The sequence below is a fragment of the Onychostoma macrolepis genome, chromosome 17, assembly GCF_012432095.1.
Source record: "Onychostoma macrolepis isolate SWU-2019 chromosome 17, ASM1243209v1, whole genome shotgun sequence".
In the NCBI taxonomy this organism is placed as follows: domain Eukaryota; kingdom Metazoa; phylum Chordata; class Actinopteri; order Cypriniformes; family Cyprinidae; genus Onychostoma; species Onychostoma macrolepis.
The window spans coordinates 11,322,041-11,340,354 of NC_081171.1; the positions used below are offsets into that span (position 1 = coordinate 11,322,041).

An 18,314-nucleotide genomic window follows, 5' to 3' on the forward strand; every position below is an offset into this window, starting at 1 on the left:
ATTAGAATTTTTTTTCAGAGGTGCATTTTAAAAAATTTTTTTTAAATGTTTTGTATGTGTTTCTTTCATTCAAAATAAGACCAGAAATTTGTATTAAAAACTAAAAACCTGTGTCAGTAGAATTTAGTAAGCATTTTTTTTTAATGAGATCCAATATAAGGAAAGTTTTATTTTTGTAGAATCCGTTTGCATCTGCATCTGCATCTGTGTAACTTTCCACTCAACTATCACTATTACTCTTCCTAAATGACAGCTAGATGTTTGAACACACTCTTCACACACTTATCTCTGATTTTCATTCTCCCACTGGATTCGTCTCTCTCTACATGCAGCAGGTACAATAGGTCCAAAACTCAAATCTAATGTTTGAGATTTGAAGATCTGAACCTCTGACCTAACTCTCTCTCTCCATCTCCCGCTCTCTCTCTCTCTCTTTCTCACACACACACACACACACACACACACACACACAGCACACACACACACAAACATACCCATACTGTATGCATATGAGTTTACACACACATACACACACTCCAATGTGAAACATGTTGGCAGGGAAAAGCACTAGAGTTTGGAGTGGGTGGGTGTTGCGGTGGTGATGCTGCCGTTTGTGAAGTCTCTTGAGAGTCAATCCAAATGTTTCAGACAGAATGCAAAAAATAGCAAATTAATGCCCCTGAAGAGTACCCACCCACTGGAGTCATGCCCTCGCTTAAAATACATCATCTGTTTCACAATCCTTCCACAAAAAAAAAAAAAAGAAGAAAAAAAATAAATAATCAGAGCTGTGTGGTGCAGTTTGGTCCAGGCGGAGGGAGGTTGGAGTGTTGATTTATTTATTATTGTTCGCTTGAAGCGACCTTGCTCCATGCAAACGCAAATTAAATCATAACGCAGGGCTGAAACTCTGACGCTGTGGGAAACGAATCCTCTGCTACCAGAGAATTGAGCTATTGTTAAAAATCAAGTGATTTTTAATTGCGCAAAATATTACACAACAATGCTAAAAAACATTATGAAATGGGCTATTTTGGTGTAGTGCCTCTCACACGGACCAACCAAACCCATATGGCTCTCCAGTGCCTCAATGAGATGCTTGTTGCTTCTAATGTGGCGATTAATGGTGTTTATACCACCTGCATAATTGCTGTTTGAAACCTGTGTGATTTGATAACAACATCTGTATTTAATCTACCACAGCAGGGGCCGTCATTGGCATAGCTAATTATTGTTTCGAGACGTCTGCTGTGTCAGATATGTAATAGGCTTAGTGATATGCCACCTGGTCAGCAGGTTTCTGTCATAAACAGTCATACGTAGGTTATCTCTATACTGTAGGCAGCTAATCAGCTCAAAACCCTTTAACTCTTATTAGCCTTTATGTAATGCCTCTAATTAAACTCTCAGAAAAAAAGATACAAAGCTGTCACTGGGATGGTAGATTTTGTACCTTATTTACCCCTATGATATAAATTAGTACATTAAAGGTATATTGCATCAGCCTATATTACTAAAGTGTAGTCTATATATTAGTACTTTTTGAAAGAGTACCGCCTCAGTGACGGATTTATACCTCTTTATACCTGAATTATTTTAGATTAGATGATCATTTATTGGATTTCTTGCTCACATTAATTTATGTCAATTAATGAATCCACATGAACCCTAAATTCTGCAATCTGATTTACATATTCATTTACATGTGCATTATGTACTTCAAGCAAAACTTACTAGTGCCAGAGGAAGCTACCGCAAGTCATTTTTGCCTGATGACATATCTAAAAAGAAAGAATGTCAGAACAGCGTTTTTTTGGCAAATATTTAGTAAATATTCAATCTCAACCAGTGACCAAGACATGCACATAAACATACGCATGTTCGTATCATGTAAAACGTATGTAAACATAGACATCAGGGTGATGTACGTTTGATTCCGATTGAGAAAATAGTTGACTGACAAATTCTTTTTTTCTTGTTGATCTGATTAAGGTCTACAATCTGATCAAAATTTCATTTAGACTGAGCGCAATTGGATCGATTGAGGTGTTTACATTAAGGTTTTTCAGTGCAAATACATATGAACTGATTCTCTGGGTGCTTGGGTAGCTATAGTTGCCTTTTGTATTTTCTAATCTAATTTTCAGCTGGCATAGGGTGTGTTGAAATTTAAGCAAGCAAGTCCATGTGCCAAAGCTACTAACGTGTAGCTGCTCCGCTTTTCGAAATCCCCTGATTGGTTTATTGGATCAGTTAGTTAGAAAAGACTGTCAGCATGTATGACACTTCAGGGAAAAACGGGGAGAGCCGTGACGGGATTTAGCGCTCCCCGGGAACATCAGGGTCACGAGTCCACTCCATGCTCGTACAAGCTTCTTTCACAGCATGCGTTTACGCTCTGATCACCATATGTAAGCACAAATAAAAGAGGAAGTGAGGGACGCACAAAGAGCACAAAACACCCACAGGATGCTGCGTTTCCTCCTGCCGTAGGCCGGGGTTTAAGGGCTAGTCATGTGACGCGGGGAACGTGTTGGTGGTCTCACTCAATCCCCCCCCTTCCCTCTTTCACACTCTCCCCCATCGTCTTCACCCGTTCCCTCACCCCCAACCACAATGCAGCTCGACCTTCAGCCTAATTGGGCTGCGAAGGAGGAGAAAGCGAGAGGGGGAGGGAGAGAGGAGGCCAAGACCGTTGTTTTTTTAGGAAGATTCCCAAGACTCAGAAGGGCAGAGACTGCTCAAACACTCCGAGTACCAAAGTGACAAAGGCCTTTAGTTAGAAGCCTCCAATCAGTGCTTACATATTAACACGCACACATACATGTGATGATTCAAATCTGAAAGCATATAACGAAATACAAAATGTAGGCCAAATTTCAAAATGGTTGCGACAAAGGTTTGAACCCCATGTTTCTAATGAATACAAGCCTGAGACCACCAAGATTTTTATGCATTTTTCAGTTTTTTTTAAAAAGTTTTTTATTTATTTATTTTTTTACAAACTTTATTACCAGCATATCAAATTAATTGAGAAAAAAAATGTATTTAAAGTCTATTAACCAAATTTATATTTTAAATTCAGGATTTTCAAAGTGAAACCCAGACTTTTGAACCACATATTGAAAAAATAAAAATAAAAATTAAGCTTTAATATTTAAAATAACAAAATTAAATTCTAAATTTAACGAAAACCAAAAAAAAAAAAAGAAAAAGAAAAAAAAGTGAACTGCAGATTTTTTTCTTTTTTTTTAATGCTGGGACGTGGTGCTCAGGAACTCAGTGCTGCAAAACTGCAGCTGCACTGAAAGGTTCTGCTTTCATTTGGCTTGTCATTGCCATTCTACAACCTTCAGACTTTTCTCTAACATTCTAACATGAATTTACAAAAACATTTCATGAAATAAAAAAATATTTTTCACTCTCCCTGCCCTGATTCTCCCAACTTCTTTTCAATAGTCTCGGTCTCTTTTAAAACATGCAACTGCGCAGTGCAACAAAACAAAGGACAGATTTTTTTCCCTCCTGGAAAAACAAAACAGTTGTCTATCTTTCATAACACACCTCAATAAATTTTTTTAAATTCACCTCATCTTATATCATTCACTGGATCTCATTGATCAGCCATATATTAATTTAAAAATCCTAACTGCATTGTAAAGCCACAGAAAACTTGTTTCCAAATTAAAAGGGAATAATACATACTACATAAACCAAACAGTTTAACCAAACCTTTGAACTGATCAACAAACCAAGACAAGGAGTAACTCTAGGTGACATTTCTGTCTAAATGAAACTCTTATACTCCATATAGGTTGAATACACGAAGAGGAGTATTTGTCATTCCATGATGTTCAGAGACATTCATTCAATCTCTCAAACATCACCACCGCAGACAAGGTCAGCCAGAGCTGTTACAGAACTGGCAGTGTTAAGTGACCTTGGACTATTTACATTGATGCTGAGAACATCACATGAAGAAACCATCACGGCATTTAGGATTTACACATGGAATGAAAGACTGAAGAGATCTGTTTTTGTTTTGATTTTTTTAGTTATATATAATATATATCCACACTCATACCACGGTTCACAAACTTCAAGATATTTAACAACAACACCACCAGAGCTTTGATTGGCTGTTCAATCAGAAACCCCTCCCCCCCATACATTCATTCTTTCATTATTTGCAGATATACTAATGATCTATTTATTACAGACGTGAATAATTTACAATAAAATAACAATTTTAGTTATTCAATCTTCTTGCTTTTATACTACAGTAATTGTACCCTGTTCGTCCCTCAGAGATCCGCCTCGTCTCAGCTCTGATAATAGAAAGGGCTTCAGATTCTTCTGGAAAACTTTGCCGTGTTGGTAGAGGGGTTGCCGCTCACAGCAAGTACATTTAGTCCGATAATGTGAGGGTCACGTCGATGCTCCGGAGCTTAATCCCAGGTGATGACGTCTCAAGTTTTCTCGAAAGGTTTTCAGTTAAACACGCACCTAAACATGGAAACCAGGACTACAACTTGTACCAGCACCCCCACACACACACACACACACAGAGGAGAAAAACTGCATATTTAAGACATACAAACTCACAAACTGAGACTGCCTTCAAAACTCGTTTTGGGGAGCACCCTCACAGAAACCATTTAGAGAACAATGAACACAGGACTATCGGACTATTTAACGGTGTGACAGCATTTTCTTCCATTTAGTCAGAACATGTTTAACCAAACGAATACAAAATGGTATAGACATCTGATCTTATAGCTTCATATGGCAAATTCATGACCTCTGAAAGCAAATTGTGTGACTGTATTGTATGCTAACCTTTGGAAATGAACCCCAGTATAATATATATTTCATTATTTGAGATTTGACAAATGCCACTTTGAAAAATAATAAAAAAAAAAAATAAAAATAAAAATCACACATTTAGATCGCTCTTCAAACTGAAAACATGAAGGACGTTGCTGTGAGTTCAGTTTTTATCGGGGATCTATGTTCTGTACTGTTTTGTTTTTACCCAGATGCTTTCAGATTAGTTTTTAATCTGAACATAACTGTCCAGCTCCAAAAAAGGTGTACGGGAAAAATATTGCCTCAGCAACCATTTTCATCTCTCTTCCCCTCCATAATCTCTTGCTACATTCCCTCCTCAAGCTCTCATTTGTGTCAAATTGGAGAAACTTTGATTTAGTGCAAAATGCTCTGAAAATCCTCGTTTTTGAAAAGTATGTGTCCACCTTTTTACAATTCTGAGAGGCATCAAGTGTGCAGGTTGACGATAAGAAAAACACAAGACTGAAAACACAACAGCACTGATGAGACAAAAGGGGGCAAAAGCGATTAAAAAAATGAGAGATAACCAGACCTCAAACTAATTTCAAAACAACAACAACAATAAACCGACAAAAAGAAACCCCTGGTGATCATTCCAAAACTTTCTTGTCCAACGCTTCTTTGCCATTGGTCCTCGAGTAGGGCTCAAAGGCGGACGAGCTCAGGTAGCGGGCAGAAAGTTCCTGCAAGTTCCCCGCGAGAGATCCGGCCATGCCGAGCGGAGTGGAGGAGATGCGTGAGGCGACCGACCCAAGCAGAGAGGGCATAGGGAAGCTAAACAGCCCGTGGGCAGGTGGAGATCCCTGCAGCCCTGTGACTGTCCCCGAACTGGTCACCGTTGGCAGCGGCGGGCTGCCCCCAGCTGTGCCTGAGCTGGCCGCGCTGCTGCTACTACTGCTGGAGGAGCCTCCATTAGCGGTGATGCCCAGGGACGGCCCACGCAGGGCTGAGCCTAGCGACGAGCTCCCGCAGTGGGGCAGCAACCCAGGCAGGCCTGGGGGAGTGAGGAGCCGGCCCTGCTCCAGGAGACGCAGGACACTACAGGTGGCGGCTGTCTCAGAGACCACGGAGCGCAGCTCGGAATCCTTCCCTTGATCCTTCTTCTGTTTAGTGCGACGATTCTGGAACCACACCTTTACCTGCCGAGGGAACGATATTAGAAATTAGCTTAAAATAGAACACAAAGCAATGTAATATGGAAAATACTGTAAGCTTGCGTAATGCAACTATGTTAATACTACTTCAAATTGGTTTAAATGTAAAATATTAATTAATTAAAATTAATTAAGATTCTTAGATTTTTTTTTAGATACCATTAATTATAGAAGTCTATTTATAGAAACTATAAAAGTTCAAATGTAACTAGATTATTTATGTATAACGTAAATCTTTTTGCTGTGTTTGATTCTTAATGCACCAATTTAATATGTATTTTGGAGCAGTAAAAAAAAAAAAATTATAAAAAAATAAAAAACACTAAAAAGGGCGAAAGTTGGTTAGCCAAAATTAAAATTAATTTTGAAAAGTGTAAATGAAACTTATTTTGAAATAAAAAAGGTAATTGTAAATATAAACCTATTTAATGAACAAAAACATGCACTTCTTTTGAAAAACACCACAACACGAGCTCCTTTTGCAAGGACGGATGGATCAATACTGTTTTGAACCACGTAATTGTACTGTATCCATTTAATTTAAAATTACAAAGAAAGAGGAATGGCAATTTCCTGATAATACATGTTTAGATCAAGTTCCAATGGCAGAACAAAATCATAATATATATTTATTGTCTATAGAGAAAATGAGGCCCGCTTTATATTCGCTGTACTTCAAATGATCGATAACAGCTTCAGAGGAATAAGAACAATGAAGTATGACTAACATCTCAGAATTGTGTCATGCAGTTTAACTGTCACATCTATAAAAAAATAAAAACCCCACTAAAATAAACAGCTTAAATGCGTCACAATAAGTATTGTAATACCATTTAAACGTTTTTTTGATAGATCAAGATTATTAAAGAATACGCTGCTGTGTTTGACAAAGCCGCTAGTTACATAAGTGCATGCCTTAGTTTCATCAATGTTGTAATGGAATGCTAAATATTGAGTTATCGTCATATTAAACCTGCTATTGTCTCTAAATCACTAAAATGCACATTTGTTGTTTGCTTTTGTTTAATCTCACAATGTTTTGTGGATACCATGACCTGGAAGGTCAAAAAAAAACAAACGAACATTGAATTACCAGCAATTCCACCTTATAAAAACACCATATTTTCCCTCTCGTTCTCGGTGCATTCTTGACTCTGCCAAATGCATTGCTGGTATACTTTCACAAATGGATGACTTTCCTAGTTTGATCTTTCCACAGAACATTTCATGTTTCAGAACACAATGTTAATTTCATGAAGCCGTCATTAAGGAGCACTTCACCCTCCTCATCAGGTGGCCAAGAAGAGACACGGGAAGCTTTAATGTAATCAAGGCATGGATTTGAACTGCACTGCAGCACGGGGCATTAGTGAAGCTAACTCTATTGTGCTCCCTGTGTTCGCAGCACCGATCTGCCTCAGGGCTTTAAATCTCTTAATTTCTCCCCACAGGAGAGCAGAAGAATTTTAAAGTCGTTAGTTGGGTGATGATGTGATAGAATGTGACACAGTTCAAATGGCCAATAGAATTAGAAATGTTGAGACAGCATTGTCGGTTTGCAGGTGTTCAGGGTGTTTAATTAGGGGAGCCCTGATCAATATATGACTGAAAAATTGAGCGTTAAAATGAGAGAAAAAAAAAAAGAAGATATATATTGTCTTATATTTTTTGTGGGACATCATGCCTTTTTTTTTTCTTAAATCAAGGTATAGCATGTGGTATAATGAACATGATCACTAATGAATAAACATAAAAATGTGGGTTCCAGAATTAGCCTTACTATTGCAGTCAGAGTTTCTCCGCACTGCAGATTATCCAGGGAGACACGTAGAGAGAGAGAGAGAGGGATAAATCGAGGCCGAGAGAGAGAGAGTGCATGTACAGTTCAGTCATGTAATCTCAAGCTCGTGACCTCTTGCTGACCCCTGCACAAAGCATGTGCCGCAAATGCATCGTTGGGCTTATTTTTTGTAAAGCAGGCCTTTATGCCAATAACAAACCATCAAACTATTGCACTGATGGTAAGGGCAGAGAAAAGGGAATTATCTGAGAAAATGTCAGGAAGATGTGATTGGATCACTGATGTTTTAAGTGGTCTGAAGGGATGCCACAGGACGATCAAAATGTAAATTAAATAAAGATCAAAATCGTATAGTCAAAATAGCTTGTGACCAGGTAGCTCTGTGTCTTTTTATTTGTACAGAGCGTCAACATTTTAATTTTTACATTTTAATTACATTAAATAATATTTATGATTATGCGTCAGAAGGATAAATATGTTTGGGAGAGTCCATTTGTGTGATTATTTTTGTGGTTTTATTGTACTGGTTAATTTCAGTAGTATTTATAATGATTGTTTTATGTATATGGAATTGTATTTGTGTGTATGGATATGTGCATTTGATTGTGTACCTGAGTTTCAGACAGGTTAAGCTGTCGGGCAAGTTCGGTTCGTTCTCGTCCCACAACATACTGGCACCGCTGAAACTCCATCTCCAGTCTGTAAAGCTGTTCTGCTGTGAACGAGGTCCTAGTACGCTTTGGTCGGTCTAGATCCAAACCCTTGGGGAGAATAATCTCTCGAATCGAACCTTTGGCATCTAAATGTGATAGGAAAAATATTTTCAGCAAATTGTCCTACCTGCTTTAAGATTATTGTTAAAATATCTGTACATATAATTAGAAGAAATCATTATATCATAAAATAGGTTAAAAATTTAATATAGGTAGTCATGCAAAACATATTAAACATTGCACAATTGTTGTGGCTAAATAACCAACAAGACATAAGATGTTTTTAATCAAGAAAATTATTTTTCCACCACAAGCTGTTAAAAATGTCACAGTTTTGTATATCATGGCACATAAATGCCAAACAAATGCAGACTACTAGACTCTTATTGTTTTAGTTACTTCTTATTAATTTATTTTAAATACTAACAATTCATCATGTAGGAAAATAGTGTTGACTAAAGCTCAAAGCATTTCAGAATAGTAGTTGAAAACTTGCATAAAACACAAATACAAAAAATAGTCTGTCAAATTATACTGCAAAACAATTTTGTATTTTTCTGTCTTTTCATATGTTATAGATATTTCGATTGGGTCTTCTATCTCTGATTGGATTAAATGATTACTAAAAATGTTGAATAATCAAGTATTTAATAAAGTAAATGCATAAAAACTGGGCGATAAATGCGTGATTTAAAAACGAAAATAATAATAAAATATACCAAACATGTTAGATGGTGAGTTATTAAAGTTATTATGTTTGTTGTTATTTGTGTCTTTGTGATGTGCAGAACCGTGCTCCAGCATTCTTAGCAAAAAATTAAGCAATAAATATATTCTTTAAAAAAAATTGGTTAAGCTTTGTGACAACTTCAAGATGATTTTAAAAAACACACACTCACACACACTGGTCTCCATAATTATTCAAATCCAGATACTGAATAATTGTATTGGCTGCTGAATTGTGACTGAAGAAATTACACAATAATTTCATCAGGTTAATTTCCTCATATTTCAGCAGGCCTCCGAGACTGACCTAGATTTAGCTTCACAACCTAAATAAATTAATGGAGCTGATTGCTCTCCAGAATTTCACAATCAGCTGACACAAGCAGGAGGGGCTCCACAACTATGTTAGTAATTTAACACAAATATAGACAAGCAGCTTTACGCCAAATTGTTGCAAGACATTAAATTATCTTTTTTTTTTTTTTTTTAAACTTAAACCTTTTTTAAACTAATGATTCATTTACAGATACATTTCAGTGCATGCCCCACAATCTCAATGATACTAAGTAAAAAAATGCATCTCCATTCAAAAAAACTGAATGTAACAGAATGCTTATTTTTTTGATGATGGAGAAAAAGCACTGAAACTTTATATAAAAAGGCAGAGATAAGACTATCTAAAAATGATAACCAACATAATGAAAAATGTAACTTTTTTGCAAAGCTGATTATGTATAAAAAGAACAAAATTTCTTAAATCTCACAATCACAGAAACTGTCCTGTAAATAATTGAAACTTTCACAAACATATAGTATAGTGCTAAAGTATTTTCCAGATTTGATAATTATAAACTATTTATTTTCGTATTTATGTCCATAATAGTAATACATATTTGATATTCTTTTAAATAGCATTTGCAAATATTTGCAGCAGAGAAATTGGATCAGAAAGCTATGAGCTAAGAGCTGAAAAAATAACAATCATAATTTTTTCTTCAATACTGAAGAAGTTTTATCCAGTTCTCAATTCAGCGTAGATCAAATTGTATCATGTACACTTGTGCACGCTCAAATCTGTACACACTCATTCATGGAGGGAAAAAACAAAACAAAACAAAAACCAGCGACTCGGAAGAACTATCACAAAAAGCAAAATTAAAAGTTCCCGTTAAGTCAATTTCCAGTTTTTTTTTTGTGGAGTACAAAATGTCCAGAAAGCTCCACGGGAGTGTTTTTAAACTTACCCCGAACTAGAATCCTCCGGCAGTAATCAGGGTCTCCTGAGCTCGCCCGGCTCTTTTCGCAGTTTTCCACCGGTCCGGATGGAGAGAAGGACTCCTGCTGGTCCTTCAGGAACGTTTTTGAAATGTTCCCCTGGGAATCCTTTCCCTCTTTCCCCTCTTTTAGTCCATTCTTCAGCAACATTCCGGACTCCGAGTCTTGGCTGTAGCGGACTTCCATAGTCTCTTATCCTCTACGAAGATTTCGCCTTCTTTTTCTCCTTGTTGGGAAGAAATAACTATTCGGGTATGGACACACACTGCTTATTCTGGGCAATATAGGTTTGGTCTTTCTGTAAAACAGCAGCTTGGAGTCGAAGTCAGATAGCTAATGTGCCACCAGCACTTGCCCGGTCCACTGATCTGCCCTATTATCTCTGTGCAGATTCACTTGCCCAATGATCATAGACTTCTCACCCAAATTCAACAGCAATTTAACAGCTCCTCTCCTTGTAACATTCACATCAGGCTGATCTCCGGGTAATCAGAGCTGTGGACGGACGCATGCTCGCCGCTTCAATTGATTACGGTAATTTTGCTGCCTCCACATTTGCGTAACCTCATGAATACTCTAAACTGTTTGGGAAATACACATTGTCCTGATTGAGGGGTCCACTCACTCCGACCCCCCTCTCCGCCCTCGTTCGCAAAGGTTCAAGGGAGATGATTTGCCTCGAATCGCCACCACGCGCAATCACGGACCGCCAGAAAAGTTCCACTTCATTCCTCGATGCCCCGGCACTGGCCGTTCCCCTGCTCTCAGGCTGTAGATGTTTGGTCGGGCTAACTTTACGAACAGGCTGGCAATTCTCCCCCCGGATAACGGCCCGATACCACACGCTGCACCCTCGGAGCTAATACAAGCAAAGAGCGAAAAGAGAGAGAGGGAAAGATCGGCAGAGAGCAAAGAGAGAGAGAGAGAGACGGAGAAAAAGAATGAGGGAGGCGGAGAGACCTGGAACACGAAAAAAAAATGGAATCCACTTCGCTCGGAATCTGTAGTGGTAATGAACACGGATTGACAAAAGAAAGAGATGAACACAAGGGAACTCTGTCAAGCGGTGGACAGTACGCACAACCACCCTGAGTTACCCAGCACCTCTAATGCAAACCCCAACCCAGTGCTACCATCGCTCAGCCCCCTTACCCAACAAGAAACCTGTTAAAGCACCGCTAAAAAACTCAACCTGCCCGAGATCCCAACACTAACACCCAAAGCGACCCCCCTCCTCCTCCCCTCTCCCACTCCTTCCACACCACTACACACCCACCCACTCAGTCTCGCCTATTTTCATTGTCAACGCAACAATATCTGGGGGAACAGCAGTGGTCTGTAATCCAATAAGACCATTGATTAGGCTACAATGATTCAATTCAAGCCAATGGTTGCGAGCAGGGAACAGGCTTGGACCCTTCTTGTCACCTTGCAGGGCCAGAGGCCCTCTTCATGCTGAACTCCCCCCTTTCCGAAGCCATTCAGTCCTTTATGAGAAACGGAGAGCAAAAGGAGTGAAAGATGGCAATTATCTAATTGGACTATTAACAAACAATTCTGTGAGTGTGTCTGGTAGGGAGCAGAAGAGGATGGGGAGGGGGGAGCTGGACTAACTTCATTTAGCGAGTGTGTGGGGCAGCCTGTTGGAGAGAGGGAAAGGTTGTTTAAAGAAAAGATGAGAGGGAGGGATTGTTTAAAGAAAAGGTAAGAGGAGGCTACGAAAGGGGGCCGCAGGGGCAACGGGGCGATTCTGCGCCGAGCTTGGGAAAAAGAGTTCAGTGGGACGCGCACCAGCTGTGGTCTGAGACGTTCCAGGTCAACAAAAGATGAAGATGTCCTGCACGAAGACTGTGGGACACTAAACTGTCTTGGTGCAGAGGCGTCTTCTAATATCTGTTGCTTTTGAAGACTGTCGGTCCTGTATAATACCTGTTGAAAAGAAGAACATATGTTAGGTTTGGGATGAGGGTTTCCTACCTTGTTTTAAGACATTAATATACTCTCTTAAGTCACTATCATCTCTTAAAGATGCTAATATGAATGCTGAAGTTATAAATGTCAACCCTTGAGGAACTAATATGTAACCTTAACTTACTAATATCAACTCTTAAGTTAGTAATACATATATTTACTCTTGAATTATGAATATTGAACCTTTAGATACAAATATGAACTCTTTAATTCTGAAAACCAAAATTTAAGGTACTAGGTGCTAAATATACAGCTTTAATTGATAAAATTCAACCCTTAAGATAATAATACATACCTTCAAGTCAACCCTTAAGATACCAATTTAAACCCTTTTAGTTTCTAAAAGTTACTAATATCAACCCTTAAGGTATTAAAATACACCCTTAAGTTATTAATATCAACCCTTGGGTTACTAATATCAACCATTAAAGTACTAATATACTTTAGGGGTAGATGAGGCACAAAGGTGTAACTTTGAGAGTACTGCCACAGTGTCCAGCTAAAGGTTCATATTTTCAACGCATTTTTTGATAGTACATGCGACTCAACTAGCTTTACCAGTAGGAACTACTTGGTCAACCAGTTTCCAACATGGCTGATCAATATGAATTTGTCCGCACACTGAAGAAAGCATGGGCTGAAACTGTTTTTAATACACTTCGCACTTCTGTCACTTTTTCACTTTTGCATATGAAAAATAAAAACTATATTTTTGTTAGACCTTTTTTTGTCTGATTGAATTTTTCAGTGTGTGGACAAATTCAGCTACCTATTGGACTAAAAAGTTCGTTTTGAGCGCACACAATTCCTGCTTGATTGAAAATGCCTATGCTGGTCCAATAACTAGAGTGGCACCAAACCAGCCAGTTTAGACTATTCTTGTTTTAGCTGGTGGGTTCACCAGGTTAACTACCAATTCAGGTACTGCAAAGGTTTTTAACTTTATTTTGTTTTGGGGATTTTTGCTTTTATTTTTATAGGAAAGTAGAGTGTAGTGGTGGGTGGGAGAATGGGACCAGACTTGAACCTGCTAATCCGAGTGCCATCTGTTCTGAGCATGTACATAGTACACTGAACCTGACGTGTCAGGAAATGTTTGACCCTGCATTCACGCAAATTACGCCTCAACCTTTTGATACTTACAAATATGACAAATATTTGAGTGTAAATACATGTAAATACAAAATACAGTGGAATTTGTGAGTGGTATGAGGGACACATTATCTGAAATCAAACGGCATTGACAGCATCTAAAGCCTCACAAGATGCAACAATTTAGTGATTTGTGTTGAAAATTAATGTCCTGACCTTCAGTTTAGTCACTTCTGTCATTAACAATAGCAGTCATAACATTGTGAAAAGCTAATATTTTCGATATGGCATTTTTGGGCTTCCATTATTTTTTTTAACATGTCTGTGTGAAGGTTATTCAAATATCCCCTAAAGAAGTAGCAGTGAAGAACCCAGAACAATATGAGTGCTGTTTCCTCTTCCTCTCTGTTTGTCTCTATTGTGTCACTGCTGGTAAAGCCTCCCATCAGATGGTAAGTAAAGCCCACAGTGTCAGAATGGCAAAACTCACCCACCTCATTTATTTAGAGACAACAAAACACTTCAGCGTCAAAAGAGAAGCGGGACAAAGACGAGATGGGCGGAAACACACATAGATAGAGACAAAAAGACAGATGGTGAGACATATCAATAGATAAATAAGAAAAAAGACATGACATGACAATACCTGAAGATGGGAAGGGCACATTTTGTGCAGCTCCTTTGAGTCTGGGTGATGCAGCATGTGGGTTACGCAGAACTCCAAGATTTTACAAACCTCCTGTGGATTTTGGAAAAACAAAACAGGAGTGCAAAAGAATGATGAAAAAGGCCAGGACTTTCATTTAGAATACCTGGTTCATAAAATGTCTATGTGGGTGTTATGAAAGTGTGAAACTATTCAAACTCCCACAATTTTATATTCCTTACTGAGACAACTGAGACAAAAACAGATTAACAATAAAGTAAAAAATAAATACATACATACCAATATGCACCAATATTAAAATTCTGGCCTATACTGATATAACATTTTTAAGGTTAGGTTTAAGTTTTCATTTTGGTTTTCATTTATTTTAGTCTAGTTTTAATGTTACAGCCGATAACCAATAAATGGCTGATATTAAAATTCTATACTACATTATTAAAAAATATTGTAAAATAAAATAATACTATTTTGTTGAAAATATTATAAAACAAAACAACAATGCAGACAAAAAAACAAACAAACAGTCATTTTAAATGCTGCAAGTGAATTATATACATTATAAAGAAAAATATACAGTGTAAAGAGTGGCATAGTGTTATTAAACATTCACTTTAAGCAAACATTAAAAATTAGAATGCACAACTAAATATCAACACTGATAAATAATAATAATAATAAAAAAATCTAAAATAGACAGTTAAGCTGTTTTGGTACAGATATGCTTCCCTAATTACAAATTGTTCATCGGTTTGTAAAACTAAAATCACAAAGCTGTGATAATACATTAAAAAAATATAAAAATAAAGGCACTAAAGTCTAGGTGCTACTTTTTCCTAATACAGTATATATTTCCGTGTTTCAACAATAAAAACCTTGAATTATGCTACTGTAATAGGGTAAAAAAAAAAAAGAAAAAAAAAAAATTCACCACACGGATCCCACTCGCCACCCCCAACTAACACCAGTGCATTCTTACTCCGCTAATACACCCATTACCAGACAAAGTGTGTTTTGGCTGCAAAAGAGGCCGAGGGGGAGAGACTTGAGTCCTATCTTGCTCTTAATAGCTCATTAGTAGAGCTAAGCAGGCTCTCTACTATATCGCTAGCACCTTTATTCTGCTAATGTTCCTCGTACCTCTTTCTGCCATCTACAACGTGTCAAATGTACAAGTAGAGCCAAAACCTGGGAATGGTTTCAAAACATACCAGGCTACTGCTAGAGAGGGATTGTTCTGAAATGATATTCTGAAAGGTTCATACTCTCGCACAAAGGTGGATTGTTGCTTGTGTTGGGGGGATGAAACAGACAGCTGCTAGACAGCATGTATACTTCAACAAAAAATCATTAGAAAAATGGAAGAATGGAAAAACTATTTTCAGCCAGGACATTATCAGTTAAGTTAACAGACATTTCTTTTAACCCTAAAACGCAACAAAATCCATTCTGCCATTCAAAATACTGGTAAAAACCTGTGAAAATCAATACGGAAAATTCTTTCATATTAACACAGTACATCTGGCCCTGTTTCTACAAACTTTTCTAACTGTGTATATACACAATTTAAGCGTAAAGTACTAGAAAATGTTTCATAAAATAATACTTACATAAATGATATTATACTGCATAATATTTTCCTCACCTCAGTAGGATACTTATGCCGCACACACAAAAAAATTATATATATATATATGCTATAGCTGATTGTGTATGTGTATTATAAAGTGTGTGTTTGTAGACAATCAAGTAAAACATGTTTGAAGTCTGGTACTTTCAGGCATGCCATAAATTCATTGTTTTACATGCAATGTCTCAAAATCGCATGGAGGTTTATATATTCTCAAGGATTAGACACAGACCTGGCTGTTTTCAAATGGAAGTGATTTTCAGATAATTGTTCTGGAGGGCATGTCGTCAATGTTCCCTCTCTTTCTCTTCCATCCTGTTACCTAAAGCCTCTCATTCAGATTTAACAAATCAATACCATCTCTCAGCCTCTGCTCTCCTGTTCAAAACAGTGCTAGGAACCATCTTCAGATCACAATAGACCATATAATACCAAAAAAACACAGCTTCATCTAAGTGTGTCAGTCTGACCTGGAGTCTGTGTGTGTGTATGTGTGTGAGTGTGTTTAAGCAAACAGGCTGAGGTTTCTCATCAGAGCACATTTTGTGAGGGCCTAATGTGGGGTTTCAGAGCCATTACAGGTGGAGCAGGAGGGGTGTTTGTAGCCATGGCGCTCATCTTTGAGACGAAATCTCAGACAATCACGCCAATTTCAATTACATGAGCTGGGCTGCAAAGAGATGAGGAATGTGTGTTTTCTTTTATGTGCAACAAAAGCTTTAACTAAAGCAAACAAGGTCTTGTAAAATTAAAAAGTACAGTCATTTAAAGTTTTTAAAGAATTCAAAAGGCACACAAAAGCTTTGTAATCTAAGGGAAAAAATCATTTGAAAGAAAAACAACACATTTAATCATCTAAACAAAGGAACTGTAAACATTTTCATGAACATTTAATGATTTTCTTTTCTTTTTACACAAAGAAAATCAACCGAGATATTTGCACTGATAAATACGTGTTATTTTATCTAAAAATAATAGATTTGAAAGTCATTTTCTGACAAACGTAGAAATATTATGTTCCCAGGAACAATCTGCAGTTATAAAATGTCATGCAGCATTTAGGCTTTTTAGGATAAAGATCTCCCTCCCCCTTCTACTGTCCCACTTTAGATTGGTTTCAGGATTTCATCCACAAAGCTCTACTTATAGGAGCATCCTGAAAGACCTCAATCTGTTATAGCATCGCTATGAGTTTGAGCATAAATTAATGCAACACGCTGTGGAATATAATGCAGGTGTGTGCGGCATTTTGGGAAGAGGGGATCTGTGTGTGACTGAATGGGACTGTGCTAGAGTGATTCAAATTGATGCAGTCAATACAAAGTATGGTTAGGACACCTTTACTGCACATACACTGAAATATGTTTCTTAAGATTTCTTTTAGCGAAGAACGTGAACAAAAGCTGGGAACACATACCGTCAGTAGTTGACATATTTCAGCAGTTTGGTTAAATGAGCCACTGGAGACGTATCTATAATAAAAAATAGCCAGGGAAGGGAAACCGTAGGTTAAAACTTGTTCACAAAAATCTGGAGAATGGAAACAGACCTTGAGCACATTTGCCAAGGCGTTTTTAATGTGTTTGTGTCGACGCTTCCTCAGTCCCCTACAGTTTAGCGACTGATGCCATCTTCCGGAGGCAAAGCGAATTCGCATGATAGTGACGAGGCTAGTTGTAACTTTTATTTACTCCAGTAATTATTTGTTACAAAAAAAACTATTATTATAGACATTTTAAAGCTAAATTTAAACAGTAAAACACAGCATAAATGTGAAAGGTAATATCAAAACAATGTTTTGTTACAGTTTTTCTCAGTCGCTTTGGTGCATTTCTCAGATCAGAAATGAAATTTTCAAAACTACTTGTTCAACCTCCATATCATCTAGTCACTTGTGCACATCATAAAAGCAGTTTCTCATTCTTTTGAACAAGTTGCGATTGCTTTGGTACATTCATGCAACTGATTATGTACATTTGTCTGTGGTTTCCTACATTATCAGTTGCTAATATCATGTTGCTAATATCTAAATGTATTATATAGTTCTCTGTGCAATAGTGTTACATCTATAAAACATCTATAGGCATATCGCTATAGTTAATCGTAAGTAATTAAATGCAAAATGGTTGATCTAGTTGTCATAAACTGTCAAGCACATTTTCTACACATTTCTAGGCCTACCTATTAGACTTTTTGTAAAATTGCCATGAATTGTGCAAGTGAATCTTGACTTTCACTAATAAAGAGAAAATAGATCAACCAATTATAAACCAGTTCTCTGAAATAGCTCAAAGGTGCATTTCATAAACCTTCGATTGGAAAGCATATATAGACAGAGGACAACACAAGAGTTACAAATTCGGACAATAGATGAACATCCAGAAAACGATCAGGGTCAACAGCTGAGAGGAAGAATAGGAGTAAGGACGCATGGTGG

At 37.5% G+C, this 18,314-nt stretch overlaps 1 protein-coding gene across 6 annotated transcripts; it reads right to left on the bottom strand.

Annotated features, from left to right (window-relative positions):
• Window positions 1-4,077: 4,077 nt before the first annotated feature.
• On the bottom strand, window positions 4,078-17,516 carry vax1 (ventral anterior homeobox 1). Of its 6 annotated transcripts, XM_058748411.1 has the most exons (7): window positions 17,295-17,516; window positions 14,230-14,322; window positions 12,312-12,449; window positions 11,949-12,007; window positions 10,490-11,379; window positions 8,418-8,605; window positions 4,078-5,990 (listed from the first exon to the last, which is right to left on the bottom strand). In XM_058748411.1, exons 5-7 carry the CDS (start codon window positions 10,704-10,706, stop codon window positions 5,442-5,444), a joined length of 954 nt encoding a protein of 317 aa, XP_058604394.1. In that variant the 5' UTR covers window positions 10,707-11,379; window positions 11,949-12,007; window positions 12,312-12,449; window positions 14,230-14,322; window positions 17,295-17,516; the 3' UTR covers window positions 4,078-5,441. The 6 variants fall into 6 exon arrangements, with proteins under 6 accessions (XP_058604394.1, XP_058604393.1, XP_058604390.1 ...); XM_058748410.1 differs by lacking the exon at window positions 11,949-12,007; XM_058748407.1 differs by having other exon boundaries at window positions 10,490-12,160.
• Between the last annotated feature and the right edge of the window lie 798 nt (window positions 17,517-18,314).